This window comes from Oncorhynchus mykiss, chromosome 3 (genome assembly GCF_013265735.2).
Source record: "Oncorhynchus mykiss isolate Arlee chromosome 3, USDA_OmykA_1.1, whole genome shotgun sequence".
NCBI classification, from domain to species: domain Eukaryota; kingdom Metazoa; phylum Chordata; class Actinopteri; order Salmoniformes; family Salmonidae; genus Oncorhynchus; species Oncorhynchus mykiss.
The window spans coordinates 80,962,319-80,978,389 of NC_048567.1; the positions used below are offsets into that span (position 1 = coordinate 80,962,319).

Consider the following 16,071-nt stretch of genomic DNA (forward strand, 5'->3'; position numbering starts at 1 on the left):
TGTCCTGTAATGTATTGTTGACCTACTGTCTTGTGCTGTCCTGTTCTTATCTACTGAGCTGTTCTTATCTACTGAGCTGTTCTTATCTACTGAGCTTTCTATTGTCTATTAATGTTCTGTATCGTGTTTACTGTTTTTTTGTGGAACCCCAGGAAGAGTAGCTGCTGCTTTCTCAACAACTAATGGGTCTGATCCTAGTAAATTACCCACAAACTATAGACCACCTCTACTCCAAGGACCCACTGACGAAACGGTTCTAGTACTTTATGGAGCAGACTGGAACAAGTCAACTGGGACAAATACGTTGCAGCTCAACTGGGAAGTTGAAACAGTTTAAAAGCACATTGAATCGATTCCATGTGGACAATTATATGATGTGTTTACTTGGCTGTAGTGTCAACTAACTGTATGTGTTTCTAAATGCAAGTTTATTTTTTGCAATAAATGTAAGTAATAAATGAGGTAATTTGTTAGACTTAAATTTAAAAAGATGCTTTTGGAATGAATTATCTGAGAATTTCCAAGTCTATCACATACCTCTATCTCAACATTAAACTTTCACTTTCAGTATGAATAGTCGGCTAGACCACCAAACACCTTCTTGCTGTGTATGTGGGTAGTATGGAAGGGGGGAGATGATGTTAAGGTGGTATATATAGAGAGGAGAAACCTGCAGTCTCTCAAATCATCTAGATCTCTGCCAGTCCACCACCATGTACCTGAACCTCCTCATCCTCCTCCAACTCCTTTCCTCTGCTGGTGAGTTGATCTATTCTATACATTATATATCTACGAAGAACCAGCTAGTAAAGAAGGTATAGCTGATTATTCTCTATATAAGAACCAGCTAGTAAAGAAGGTACAGCTGATTATTCTCTATATAAGAACCAGCTAGTAAACAAGGTACAGCTGATTATTCTCTATATAAGAACCAGCTAGTAAACAAGGTACAGCTGAGTATTCTCTATATAAGAACCAGCTAGTAAACAAGGTACAGCTGATTATTCTCTATATAAGAACCAGCTAGTAAACAAGGTACAGCTGATTATTATCTATATAAGAACCAGCTAGTAAAGAAGGTATAGCTGATTATTCTCTACAGAGAAACAGCTAGTAAAGAAGGTATAGCTGATTATTCTCTATATAAGAACCAGCTAGTAAAGAAGGTACAGCTGATTATTCCCTAAAATAATTACTTGGTAGCAGACAGTAAAGAAGTTAGCTAATTGTTAACCAAATTGAACACAAATGATGTTGTTGTTGTTTTGCTGCTTGTGTGTCCCAGAAGACATAGTTAACATGATATCCTCTTTCCTCCTCCTTCCAAGGAGCCTCTGAGAGTGGTATTGTGGGTGGTAAGATAGCTAAGCCCCACTCAAGGCCCTATATGGTCTCTCTGCAACACAGAGGATACCATGTTTGTGGAGGAATGCTCATCCGGGAGGACTTTGTCCTGACTTCAGCACACTGCTTGAAAAAGTGAGTTAACAACGAATACAAATGCATCGTGTTTACATGTCTCTTGAAGGGGCATCTATGAGTAATAACTCAATGTTGACTGTCTCGTTGTTTTAATGTGACTCGTTTTTATTTTTAATGTTATTTTTAGTGCTTATCCTTTAACGGTGGTTCTTGGAGCTCACGACCTAACCAAAGAAGAGAAGAAGAGTCGGCAAGAGATTCAGGTGGTACATCACCATCGCCATCCTTTGCACGGACAATATAGCCAGCTCACTTATGACATCATGCTACTCCAGGTAAACTTTTTTTTAAAAACATCTTTCTTTTATACATTTCTTTGCGGTATTTACTTAAACATTTGACAGTAGATTAGCTTTAAATTGAGGGTTTATGACATGGATTTGTTTTACCTTCAATACGATCATTTGAAGGTTTCAATATTGTTGATGTAACCCTTTTTGTCTGAATTAGCTAATAGTACTTATGTAGATAAAAAAAATAAACATCCACTACTAAAATATCTGAAGTGGTTTCACACAATTTAAACCCTGTGTGTTATTTTTCTTGTCTTTCAACAGTTAAAGACTAAAGCAAAACTGAACAGGTATGTAAAAGTCACTGGACTCCCAAAGAAGGATGGATCAACCCCAGCAAACATCAAGTGCTCCGTAGCTGGTTGGGGCAAGACTAACTCGAACAACAACCAGGGTTCTGGCGTTTTGATGGAAGTGGCGGTGACGTTGGAGGATGTCTCTGAATGCAAGAAGGTGTGGCAGAAATACTTTGACAAAAAACAAATGATGTGCACTCGTACTACCGGAGGGAAAGGATTTTGTCAGGTAACTAAATTAAATTTGGATCAAATGATTATAGTAATAGTAGAAACAACATGCTGTAGAGGACAACCAGTACAGGTTTTAGTTGATCAGATAAGCAGTGTTTATTTATCTGTAACATTACTGTACTGAAACACTAAAACAGACTTGGAAGTGTTCACTTATTCTCCTTTCACAATCTCACTTCTGTATGTCTCTTCTCTAATTCCTGTTGTTCTGTGTTCCAGGGAGATTCAGGGGGACCTCTTATTTGTAACAACAAGGCACAGGGTATCGTTGCTTTTAATTATCTTGAGAGATGTGATGATTCCCGATATCCTCATGTGTTCATGAAAATCCCTTTCTTCATGCCCTGGATTAAAGAGGTGTTACACGGATATGGTGCCAACATGTCTTTAAACAAGCAGGAATAAAGGACTAGGAAGTACATTGATGCTAGTGTACTAACATAATGGTATCTATTCCTGCACAAATACACTTCTCATCATGCCCTGGATAGAGGACAAGTTTCTGATAAAGCTAAACCTTTACCCGTTCATAGTTGTTAGAGTACTAACATAATGGTATCTATTCCTGCATAAATACACTTCTCATCATGCCCTGGATAGAGGACAAGTTTCTTATTTTTATCATTTTGTTTCCATTTAAAACACATTTGTAACTGATTTTAACTGATTATAACTGATTTTCTTGTTTTTATATATTTTTTTGGTAATTAGTAATTAGAAAATAATTTAAAAGATAAAGCAAAACCTTTACTCTGCCATTGTTGTTATTTTTGGATAGTCCATCTGTGTCCTGACCGTAGATTGCTTTGTATGTTTCTATTTTTAGTTTGATCAGGGTGTGAGGTGGGTGGGAATTCTATGTTTTTGTTCTATGTTTTGTATTTCTATGTGTTTGGCCTGGTATGGTTCCCAATCAGAGGCAGCTGTCAATCGTTGTCTCTGATTGAGAACCATACTTAGGCAGCTTGGTTTCACCCTTGAGTTGTGGGCAGTTGTTTTCTGTTTTTGTGTGTATCACCTGACAGAACTGTTTCGTTCTCGTTATTCCTCGTTGTTATTTTGTTTAGTGTTCAGTTTTGATTAAATTTACAACATGAACACTTACCACTCTGCACCTTGGTCCTCTCCTTCTTCCACCTACGACGATTGTTACAATCTGGTCATACTACCAACAAACTATCTGTTGATAAGCAACTGCTTGCTAAGGTTAGGGTTATGTTTAGAATAAGGGTTATGGTTTAAAGTTTAGCATAAGGGACTAAAGGTTAGGATAAAGGGTTTACGGCTTGGGTTAGCGTTAGTAGATAGTTAGTTGGGATGTTACAGATGGTCTGTAGGGTTCTTAAACTCCTTTGGCCCCATAATGACATCACAATAGCTCATAATGACATCACAATACCTCAAATACCCATGACCAACCCAATTTTGATATTTAAAGAATGCGAGACCCACACCATGTAAAAAAAAATAATGATGTCATCTATTTACTTTTTAAAAATTTTTTATGACAATGACAATTGCTATGACAATCGAAAACAAATAAGTCTGACAGTATTTTTGAAAGCATTTCAATCTGAAGACAGTATGGTTTTGATGTGACTGAAATGCATCTGAAAGGTATTGGGATGTTCAGAAAATCATCAGGCAATAATGTTGTATGATCTTCTGTGTAGTGCGGGGTCAAATTGGGGTCATGATAAGGGCTACACCAAATGTTTGATGTGGAAGGGTTATACGACCCCTCCCCCACTATATTTATAGGGTCCTAGACTACAGGTGAACTATATATATATATATATATATATATATATATATATATATATATATATATATATATACATATTATAAGGTTTTAAATGGTTTCACAGTTATTTTCCAGTCTCTGCCCCTTATAAAGAAAGGGTCTGAGAGATGTGTGCGTTATTGCATGGGGTCTGTGAGAAAGCACTTCAAAGATAAACACAGAACCCTGCAGGGGAGTAAAAGAGATGAGACTAGTCAGACATACCTCTATAAATCAACTTGGGGAGTGGACATTTACTGCTGAGCCCTTAGAAAACACTGGAACTATTGTATCTCCCTTGCAAGTTTGTATAGCTGTGTATGCATGGGCTTGGTCTGTTGGGTAGAAGGTAATGACGTATGCAGTGACATTACTTCGGACTTCGAGACTGTAAAACTGTAAAACCTTTTAAAAATCGGACACGATGGGTAGATTAACAAGATGTTTATCTTTCGTTTTGCTGTATTGGACTTGTTAATGTGTGAAAGTGAAATATATCAGCTGAATGGGGGGTGGGGTGTTCCTTTTGAGGGACTCCTAGCCATAACAAGTTTTAACACACACTGAAAGGAGATAGAGAATAATTTATATAGGCATGTACATACATATTACACCCACTTTAGGATAACCCTAAAGAAATTAGGTTGGATTGAGTCAAGGAGATAATTCAGACAAGAAAAATTGACCAAAAGAAGGGGAAGAAGAAAAGTGCCCTTGTATCAGAAACTGTGATAGGAATGATGATGCTGGAAGGAAAGATCTTCATGAACAAGGCTACCCGTGACCATAATTTAAAGCTGGAGAGAACAATAGCGAGAAAGGGAAGAAAGAAAGCGAGAAGAAAGACGACTGGAAAATGATAATTTGTATACATTATGAAAAGAGAAGAGGAAGTTGATAGAAGATCTGCAGGTGCTAATTGCTGATACGATTAAAAGAGACACAGATGATGTGGTCTAAAGTAAAAAGCTAAAAGAGGAGGTCGGGACAAGCCACGGATACGGTAAAGGCAATACCAGAGGGAGATAGAAGAGTGTGACGAAGAGGACTAGACACTGCACTGAAGAAGGCCCAGCTTGCACAGATTGAGACAGGAAGTGGTTATTTTACTCACAATATGATGGCTGCTTAAAGTTGTTTCTACAGGCTCACCACAACCACAGCCTGCAGCTCCCCCACAGTCACATCAGTCACACTCGTTGAACACGGTGCCTGCAAGGTATGTGCTTTTCACCACTGAGCATTATGGTGACCCACAAACATGGACTGGAAGAGGTGGGCCCGCCAGAGCCTTTCGTGACTAGAACAATGCTGGACCTGTGGGAAGTTGGGGCATGTGAGTTTGCAGTGTGGGGGAAATGAAAGAGGTAGAGGTTACAACAGAGGTAGAGGAAACTTTGGGTCTGGCAGAGGAAGAGGAAACTTTGGGTATGGCAGAGGAAGAGGAAACTCAGCCGCAGTACCACTTGCCCGGAGCTGAATATGCTCCCCTGAGCCACCTATGGACAAGGAGTACAAGTTAATGATAGAGGAAAACCACGGCCAATGGGAAATCAGAACGCCAACAGTTCTTATTTCCCTCACAATGAAGGTGCCCGACTCCCCTTGCTCCAGTGTCCCCTGTACGAATTCAATGACGGAAGAGAAGAGCCAATGGTTACTCTTGATGTTAATGGACATGATCTACCATTTCTAATAGACACTGGAGCTCACTGTTCCTGTTTAGGACAAGTTGTTGGAGAGCTTCCCTGAGCAAATCATCAGTAACAATAACAGGGACATCGGGACAGCCCAGGAATGTGCACCGGACAAAGACTTGTTTTGATGAACCTCTGCCTGACATGGTGCTGTTCGTTGCTGGTTTACTAATACCACAGGCACACCTATTAAAAACAGACCTTATGTTGAACAGTTGATTGAAGCTATGTGAAAACCTAACGCATTGGCTATTGTTAAGGTTGAGGCACACACGGGTTGGAGTGATTATGCTAGAATTGGTAACAGCATAGCTGATGAGGCGGCCAAATTCACTGTTTCCCGTTGTGTCACACACATGCATTTTATTTTTAGTCGTTTGTGTCGTCTGAAACTACTGATCTTGAGAATCAGCTGCAGGCTGATATTCTCAATCACCAGGTGTGGAGGGAGAGAGGGTGTGCTCTCTGTCCTACGTCTGGCTTATGGCTACATCTTCTGTACGACATGCCCTGTTCACCATCAACTATGATCTCTACTATTTGCCGATTGGCTCATGGAGTGAGCCATTCATCAAAGGGTGGATATGGGAAAGGAGGAGGAGAAGATTTCGGCCCAATGGTTTGAATCAGCACGTGAAACAGTTCATTTATCGTTGCGTGTTTGTAATATAACATAAACAAGGGAACTCCACTGCAACACAGGGTCGTTCCCCACTCCAAAATGACATTTTTTCCACCTAGCTATGGATTTCATAGACACGATAGAGCGAAAACAAAGAAAGAGATACTGCTTGGTTATAATTGACAGGTTTACCAGGTGGGTGGAACCATCCCACCCACCAACTGTTATGCGCAAACAGTTGCAAAATTCCTAGTGACGGAAATCATACCCATGTTCGGAGTGCCTGAGGTTTTGTCTGCAGACTATGGGACCCATCTCATAGGAGATGTGGTTTCCCAAGTGACCAAAATGATGGGTGTTGACCAGAAGTTTGTGTCCATCTATCACGGGATTACAGAGAGGCCTAATTAAAGGATCAAAAGCCTGCCATTCCACAAAATTGAGCTGTGTGGAATGCTTGCCCTTGTCCTCATGACAATGCGCAGCAGCCTTAACAAAGGTATTGGGTGTACACCTTACGAGATGTTAACAAGACGACCAATGAACACCCCAGGGGTGAGACCTATGACTGACCGACAGATAGACATAACTAAAACATAGTGTGACCATCTTGAGTACATGAAGGAACTAACTTCTGTTGTAAGTTTTCTCCACTCTAACACTAGGAAAGCAGCAGAACCAATCCCAGGTGAGGATCCAGATGCTCTGACCATTTGCATAGGAGACTGGGTGAAACTACGAGTCCATAAAAGAAAATGGAACCACCCAAGATGGATGGGTCCCTTCCAGGTGACCATGACAACAAAAGAGGCTGAGATCCACCGATGAGGAAGGAACAGAGGAGAAACGGGGAAGACCACAGCCAGAGGGCCCGAGAACAAAGGCAAGAAGAACCAACAGAGGGTTCAGCCACAGGTCCTGAACAGTCATCAGATGTTACCATCATACACACATACTATGGTTGTGAAACAAGAAAAATGCACCCATGGAAACACACATGCAGGGTATTTATTGTTCTCCAAATTCAACTCGTTCCCTTTGTGGACGGGGATGTGGAGACCAGTAAATGTGTGAAAGCAGTGACATTACATAGGATGACAGGGGAAGGGGAACACATCTGGCACACGGGTAATGATTTCCCAGAAATCCACCTCCGCAGCCTTTCTGTGGGGAACCCAGGTAGTATCAGGTTATCTATAAGACTACGCTAGGTAAAGCTCCGCCTTACCTCAGCTCACTGGTCACGATAACAACACCCACCCGTAGCACGCGCTCCAGCAGGTATATCTCACTGGTCATCCCCAAAGACAGCACCTCCTTTGACCGCCTTTCCTTCCAGTTCTCTGCTGCCAGTGACTGGAACGAATTGCAAAAATCGCTGAAGCTGGAGACTTACATTTCCCTCACTAACTTTAAACATCAGCTATCTGAGCAGCTAACCGATCGCTGCAGCTGTACATAGTCCATCTGTACATAGCCCACCCAATCTACCTACCTCATCCCCATATTGTGTTTATTTTATTTTCTGCTCTTTTGCACACCAGTATCACATCATCTGCTAAATTGTGTTAATCTGATAAATTGTAATTACTTCGCAACTATACCAATTGGCAAAGGAACAATACCAAGGTTTGACAAAGAAAAAGCAATTATACTATTCTGATGTTGGTCACTGGAGGGAAGGAAGGGAAGGAAGAAGCATGGGAAGGTGGATTATCCAATAGGGCAACAGGTAATAGTTCAGATGCAGCTTGCAATAAACAATTCAGAGACTGGCGGATTAATACTTTTCTGTGGTTTTTGTGACCAGGTTTTTCTTGGGATTTCGCTTGCTGTTCACGTTCTGTTATAGTCACAGACGTTATTTAACCAGTTTTAGTTTCAGAAAGTTTCAGAAACTTCAGAGTGTTCTCTATCCACACATACTAATCATATGCATATACTATATTCCTGGCATGAGTAGCAGGACGCTGAAATGTTGCGCGATTTTTAACAGAATGTTCGAAAAAGGAGGGGGTAGACTGAAGAGGTTGGGAGGGTGGGCCATTGAGACTAAATGGTACTCGATTACATATTGGTGTCTGCAGGGCCCTTGGAATAGATGATCAGGATTACTGTGTCATGTTGCTTCCTGACTTCTGTGACAACATGACAGCGTTTATTTATGACCTGGCTAAATTAGGAGTTACTGTCAACACCATCTATGACCAAATTTGGACACTGGTTTAATGGTGTATTTGGATACGTGATGGGTAAGGTGATGATGTTCCTGTCTGCCATGATCGTTCCACTTCTGGTAGGACTACTGTGCTTTGTTGTTGCTTTCTGTATAATAAATTGCTTAGCTAAAAAGACTGTTAAACATTTGGTGATAATGGGACGCATGTATGTCGGGGTGGTCACAAGAAGGGGGCAAAGTTACCTAATGTGGTAGAAGGAAGATATGGGAGATACTAGAGCTTGTCGTGTATATATGGGTCAACTGAGAGCATGTAGTATAGTGATAGGAGAAACTATGCTGAAGGTGATTTTAGTGTAGTAGATGTACAGCAAAAGGTGACAGGTGTAAAAATGTCCAGGATAGAAGAAGGCATGGGAGTACCTTTTGGATGTGGGTATGCTGTGACAAGGGGTACCTCACTTTACCTCCTGGATAAGGGGGGGGGGGGGTTGTTATTTGGGGAGAACAGAAATGTACATTTTAAGAATTCTAGTCACCTATCTTTTCAATAAACAGGCAAAAACCAAATATGGGGAACTGAAGTGTACCAAACGACTCATTCCAGACAGTCAGGAAGCCTATGGTCATGTCCTACACCCGGGTGAGATCTTTTGGTATGTCAGTCCTGGGGTGTGGCTTTCCTGGGAAAGTGGGTAAATAATTTAACCTCAATCTTTACAGGCCCATATGATTTTAACGATCTGAGGATTTAGCCAACTCTCATTAGATGTCGAAAATCTGAAAGCAGTAGTCGGCCGCCATGAGTTGGCTTTAGATGATCTTTTGGCGAAGGAAGGAGGACACTGTAACGTTCTAGGCATTATTGATCCTGAAATTGTGTTATGCTCCTCCCTGACTCCTCTGAGAATATGACTGTGATAATTGATAGGATTGCTGATCTTAGTAAAACTCTCTCAAATCTGAAAAAATCTGTTTTGACTAAATTGGTGACTGGTTAAATGCTAAATTTGGAATTGTAATGGAGAAAGTTTGTTGACTTTATTTTCATTGTTTACTCCTATACTTGTAGGAAGTTTGGGGATTTTGATTACTGTTTATATGTGTAAGAAAATGACTGTAAACTGTAACTGCTCTTGAACATGCTGGAGTGATGGTGTTGGTGGAAGTTGATACAAATCGTGCTGAAGGTGAGACTGGTGCATTTCTGGTTTCTCTTAATCCCATTGTTTATTCAACTCCATGGTTCTTCCCAGGACTCAGGAGGAATGGGAGTATAGACAGAGTCACCCCACCCCCACCAGCATTCCAGGAAACTCATTTTATAACAGGCCATCCCAAATGGTTCCGTGGGATTGCCAAATCTGTTTGATTTCAGAGGAGAATTTTATGATTAAAACTTTGGGTGAGTCTCAAAGGGGGGAATGATGGGGTCAAATTGGGGTCATGATAGGGGTTGAACCAAATGTTTGATATATTATAATAATTGAATATGCATATGTTGTATTATGTGAAGGGTTATAAGACCCCTCCCCCACTACATTTATAGGGTCCTAGACTACAGATTAACTATATATATATATATATATATATATATATATGCATTATAAGGTTTAAAATTGTTTCACAGTTCTTTTCCAGTCTCTGCCGCCTATAAAGAAAAGGTCTGAGAGATGTTTGAGTTATTGCATGGGGTCTGTGAGAAAGCACTTCAAAGATAAACACAGAACCCTGCAGGGGAGTAAAAGAGATGAGACTAGTCAGACAGACCTCTATAAATCAACTTGGGGGAGTGGACATTTACTGCTGAGCCCTTAGAAAACACTGGAACTATTGTATCTCTCTTGCAAGTCTGTATAGCTGTGTGTGCATGAGCTTGGTCTGATGAGTAGAAGGTAATGACGTATGCAGTGACATCACTAGGGCTGGACTTCGAGCTTAATAAAATAACTTGGGACTTTTCCTATTTTGCAGAACTCAGGAGAGACATAAGTTGTTGGGACAACCCTAACGGTCGCTCGCTCAGTGGGAGGGTCTTATCATCTGGGAAGGCTCCAGGGTTGAAAGTGATCCAGCGACCTTATAGCTGTGATGTAGGTGAGAAGAGTTTTACTCAATCAGGAAACCTACACAGACACCAAACAGTACACTAACAGTACACTAAGTACATCAGACCAGTTGTGTGATATTTGACTTCTGTCATCATTGGCGATGGTCTTTTTTCCTCAGTCTGATTTAGTGCCTGGTCTTGTCCACTCAGTTCTAATGGCTTATGGGCATAGTAGAGGGAAAAAGTACAGACAAACGTGTTCCTGAGTCTCTTATCTTTCAGTAATGGGTTCATAACATTTTGTAGCTTAAACCATTCAAAAGATAGACTCACTTGTAGGAAGAAAACAGAAACTGCTCTGTTTACCGGAGGCCACTGACATAACCCCGGTTTTATGAGCCAAGCGCAAATGTTCTCTGATAACCCCAGTTTCAAAGTCTTTATGCCAGCACAGCAGCATACCACCCTGCATCCCACTAATGGATTACCTCTGAAGTTCAGCCGGATTGGTCCTGGTCATCCCTGGATGGGAGACCAGATGCTGCTGGAAGTGGTGTTGGAGGGCCAGTAGGGGGCACTGTTTCCTCTGGTCTAAAAAAACATATCTCAATGCCACAGGGCAGTGATTGGGGACATTGCCCTGTGTGGGGTGCTGTCTTTTAGATGGGATGTTAAACGGGTGTCCTGACTCTCTGATGGTATATAAAGTTCCCATGGCACTTATTGTAAGAGAAGGGGTGTTAACCCTGGTGTCCTGGCTAAATTCCCAATCTGGCCCTCATACCATCATGGCCAACTAATCATCCCCAGTTTCCAATTGGCTCATTCATCGCCCCTCCTCTCCCTTGTAACTATTCCCCAGGTTGTTGCTGTAAGTTAAAATGTGCTCTCAGTCTTCTTACCTGGTTAAATAAAATAATCAGGTGACCCCACATGGGGTTGCAAGCCCTAGTTTGGGAAACCTTGTTGCACAGATGGATTATCCAAATAAAGTGTTAAAGGATGTGACGCAGAAACAAAATATTCAATCAATTTTATAATATAGCAAATTGTCCAATTACATTGGTTTTGAAGTCGAAAAGCACATTATGCCTTTTATAAATCTACTCCTATACAATTTTTGCAAAATTTGAAATAGTTTTAAAATAAATAGTAATAGTAAGTATATCCCCCCCCCCCAAATACTTAAGTAGTACTTTACACCACTGCCCAAATGCCTTCACACCAGTATATTAGCATGCTTTATATACTTTTACACAGTAATCCATACATAAGTTAAGGCCATGCAACCTGAGTTGAAACCTGAGGTGCACAAGTACAGTCCATTTACAGCAAAAAAAAGAAACGTCTCCGGTTGAAACATTATTGAAGATTTATGATAAAAAAAACCTAAAGATTGATTCTGTACTTCATTTGACATGTTTCTACGAACTGTGATATTACTTTTTGTCTGAAATTTTGCCTGGACTTGCCCGCGCCTCGTGAGTTTGGATTGTGTACTAAACACGCAAACAAAAAGGAGGTATTTCTACATAAATGATGGACTTTATCGAACAAATTCAACATTTATTGTGGAACTGGGATTCCTGGGAGTGCATTCTGATAAAGATCATCAAATGTAAGTGAATATTTATAATGCTATTTCTGACTTCTGTTGACTCCACAACATGGCGGATACCTGTATGGCTTGTTCTGTTGTCTGAGCGCTGTACTCAGATTATTGCATGGTGTGCATATTCGGTAAAGCTTTTTAGAAATCTGACACAGCGGTTGCATTAAGGAGAAGTTCATCTAAAGTTCCATGCGTAACACTTGTATTTTCATCAACATTTATGATGAGTATTTTAGTAAATTGATGTCGCTCTGCAAAATCAATTTTGGAAGCAAAACATTAGTGAACGTAACGCGCCAATTTAAACTGAGATTTTTGGATATAAATATGAACTTTAGCCAACAAAACATACATGTATTGTGTAAAATGAAGTCCTATGAGTGTCATCTGATGAAGATCATCAAAGGTTAGTGATTCATTCTATCTCTATTTCTGCTTTTTGTGACTCTCTTTGGCTGGAAAAATGGCTGTATTTTCCTGTGATTAGGTACTGACGTAACATAATCGTTTGGTGTGCTTTCGTCGTAAAGCCTTTTTGAAATCAGACACTGTGGCTGGATTTACAACAAGTTTATCTTTAAAATGGTGTAAAATACTTATACGTTTGAGAAATGTTGGTAATGATTATGGGATTTCTGTTGTTTTGAATTTGGCGCCCTGCAATATCACTGGCTGTTGGCGAGGTGGGACTGTACCGTCCCACATCCCAGAGAGGTTTTAATGACCATTCCACAGGTCTCTTCATTAATTGTTTAAGGTTCCTTGAACAAGCATGAGAAACAGTGTTTAAACCCTTTACAATGAAGATCTGTGAAGTTATTTAGATTTTTACCAATTATCTTCGAAAGACAGGGACGTTTCTTTTTTCACATCTACTCAGGATTTTCTAAAGCTAGTTTCACATTCCAACTCAGGCTTCATCAATGTCATAAGGGTGGATATTGATTAAACACCTGCTGCCATCTCAAGCCAGGCTTCAAACTGCAGAGGCATTTTTTTTTATACATTTTTTATTTAACCCTTATTTAACTAGGCAAGTCAGTTAAGAACAAATTATTATTTACGATGATGGCCGACCAAGCCCCGGCATCAGTTGGGTATGGCAGAGTATAGCAGTCGCGTACCCTAGCTCAAGACCCCCCCCCCCCCCCCCCCAAAAAAAAAGTAGGAACATTTTTGGGGACTAGAATCATTCTAATCCCAATTAAATTGCAAGGAATGTTTAGCATGTTAGCTGCCTGGCTTTAGGACCATGCGGCTCATCGCTCGGAGAGAAGCCCCCAGCATGCATCACCTTTTCTTTCAAATATAAAAAGCAGAGACAGTGCCAGTTTGCTTGTAAAAACTCGACTTACCCAGTTGCGGCCCACTTTTTGGAAGCAAACCACTCGATTTTGTCTCTGCGTTATATTGGCATCGAACATGTCACCCTCCCTAGGAGAGGGGGTGACCTCGATAATTTATTTTAAAAAAGTTTGAAATATCCAATAAATGTCGTTCCACTTCATGATTGTGTCCCACTTGTTGTTGATTCTTCACAAAAAAATACAGTTTTATATCTTTATGTTTGAAGCCTGAAATGTGGCAAAAGGTCGCAAAGTTCAAGGGGGCCGAATACTTTCACAAGGCACTGTATATATATATATAGATATACCCCTCAGGGATCACCATGGGAGTATTCCTACAGAAGCGTATTAGTACTGATTATTTTTTAGATTAGTTTCATTACTGAATAAAGTTGAAATATTTTTTTTTAAATCGTGGAAATAATATTTCAATAATGAAGCCAAAAGATTTAGAGAAGAATGTCAGACGGGCTCACGTCTCAGCCAGTGGCTGGCAATATTGAGGAGCCTTTTACGTTCTGACTTTTATTTCCGTTGTTTTGTATTTAGTTAGTATGGTCAGGGCGTGAGTTGGGTGGGCAGTCTATGTTTGTTTTTCTATGATTTGGGGATTTGTATGTTTCGGCCTAAGTATGGTTCTCAATCAGAGGCAGGTGTCATTAGTTGTCTCTGATTGAGAATCATACTTAGGTAGCCTGGGTTTCACTGTTTGTTTGTGGGCGATTGTCTAAGTTGATTGCTTGTGTTCAGCACAGTTCTCATTAGCTTCACGGTCGTTATTTCGTTTAACTGTTTTTGTATAGTGTGGTTCAGTGTTTTCTTTATTAAAATTCATGATGAACACAAACCACGCATTTTGGTCCTCCGATCCTTCTCGCCTCTCCTCTTCAGATGAAGAGGAGGACGTCCGTGACAGAGCCAATGCGCGGCAGGGACATAAAGGCCTGTGAACTCTTATGATAGGTTCAGCTAAAATCCAACTTTTACCGTGAATGCAGTCTGCGCTAACGCGGGGAACATTGCCTTATTAAACTTTCTATCAAGCAGTAGAGCAGCTCTTCAGGAATACGGATTGAACCCAGCCTTTACACATCCGACAGACACCCAGATTAGGCTGCGTAATATTATGCATTGATAGTGGCCAAGCAAAAGGCATTATTGGGCACATTCTTTAAGAAGTGATCAAAGATGCATCTTTAAATATTTGGACATTAATCTGAACAATAATTGTCAGTTGGCTGTGTTTACACAGGCAGCCCAATTGTGATCTTTTGCCCAGTTATTGGCAAAAGAGCTGATCTGATTGATCAAAAGACCAATTTGTGGAAAAATAATCAGAATTGGGCTGGAGGTGTAAACGCAGGACCTGCACTTCCATAGAATCCTAATCCACATTCATCAATGTGCCATGGTTTGAAAATGTTGAGAGAGCATTGTGCTCCCAGAGACCATCAATTGGTGTGGTATTGGTGGCGGGTGGTCAGGCGGCCTCATAAACACAGGCGATCTCATAAACACAGTCCTACCTCATAAACACAGTCCTACCTCATAAACACAGTCCTACCTCATAAACACAGTCCTACCTCATAAACACAGGCGACCTCATAAACACAGTCCTACCTCATAAACACAGTCCTACCTCATAAACACAGTCCTACCTCATAAACACAGTCCTACCTCATAAACACAGTCCTACCTCATAAACACAGGCGACCTCATAAACACAGTCCTACCTCATAAACACAGTCCTACCTCATAAACACAGTCCTACCTCATAAACACAGTCCTACCTCATAAACACAGGCGGCCTCATAAACACGGTCCTACCTCATAAACACAGTCCTACCTCATAAACACAGTCCTACCTCATAAACACAGTCCTACCTCATAAACACAGTCCTACCTCATAAACACAGTCCTACTTCATAAACACAGGCGACCTCATAAACACAGTCCTACCTCATAAACACAGTCCTACCTCATAAACACGGTCCTACCTCATAAACACAGTCCTACCTCATAAACACAGGCGACCTCATAAACACAGTCCTACCTCATAAACACAGTCCTACTTCATAAACACAGTCCTACCTCATAAACACAGGCGACCTCATAAACACAGTCCTACCTCATAAACACAGTCCTACCTCATAAACACAGTCCTACCTCATAAACACAGTCCTACCTCATAAACACAGTCCTACCTCATAAACACAGGCGACCTCATAAACACAGTCCTACCTCATAATCACAGTCCTACCTCATAAACACAGTCCTACCTCATAAACACAGTCCTACCTCATAAACACAGTCCTACCTCATAAACACAGTCCTACCTCATAAACACAGTCCTACCTCATAAACACAGGCGACCTCATAAACACAGTCCTACCTCATAATCACAGTCCTACCTCATAAACACAGTCCTACCTCATAAACACAGTCCTACCTCATAAACACAGGCGGCCTCATAAACA

The 16,071-nt window shown here is 40.7% G+C and overlaps 1 protein-coding gene across 1 annotated transcript; it reads left to right on the forward strand.

Annotated features, from left to right (window-relative positions):
* The first annotated feature begins 655 nt into the window (after positions 1 to 655).
* LOC110520655 (granzyme B) lies at positions 656 to 3,147 on the forward strand. The gene is made up of 5 exons (XM_036975320.1): positions 656 to 759; positions 1,329 to 1,479; positions 1,610 to 1,757; positions 2,040 to 2,300; positions 2,525 to 3,147. Exons 1-5 carry the CDS (start codon positions 714 to 716, stop codon positions 2,708 to 2,710), a joined length of 792 nt encoding a protein of 263 aa, XP_036831215.1. The 5' UTR covers positions 656 to 713; the 3' UTR covers positions 2,711 to 3,147.
* Positions 3,148 to 16,071: the final 12,924 nt, after the last annotated feature.

Coding starts and splice junctions, on each gene's coding strand:
- LOC110520655 (XM_036975320.1), top strand. CDS start 714: ATGTACCTGAACCTCCTCATCCTCCTCCAACTCCTTTCCTCTGCTG. Junction 760..1,328: donor CCAACTCCTTTCCTCTGCTG/GTGAGTTGATCT, acceptor CCTCCTTCCAAG/GAGCCTCTGAGAGTGGTATT. Junction 1,480..1,609: donor TCAGCACACTGCTTGAAAAA/GTGAGTTAACAA, acceptor TGTTATTTTTAG/TGCTTATCCTTTAACGGTGG.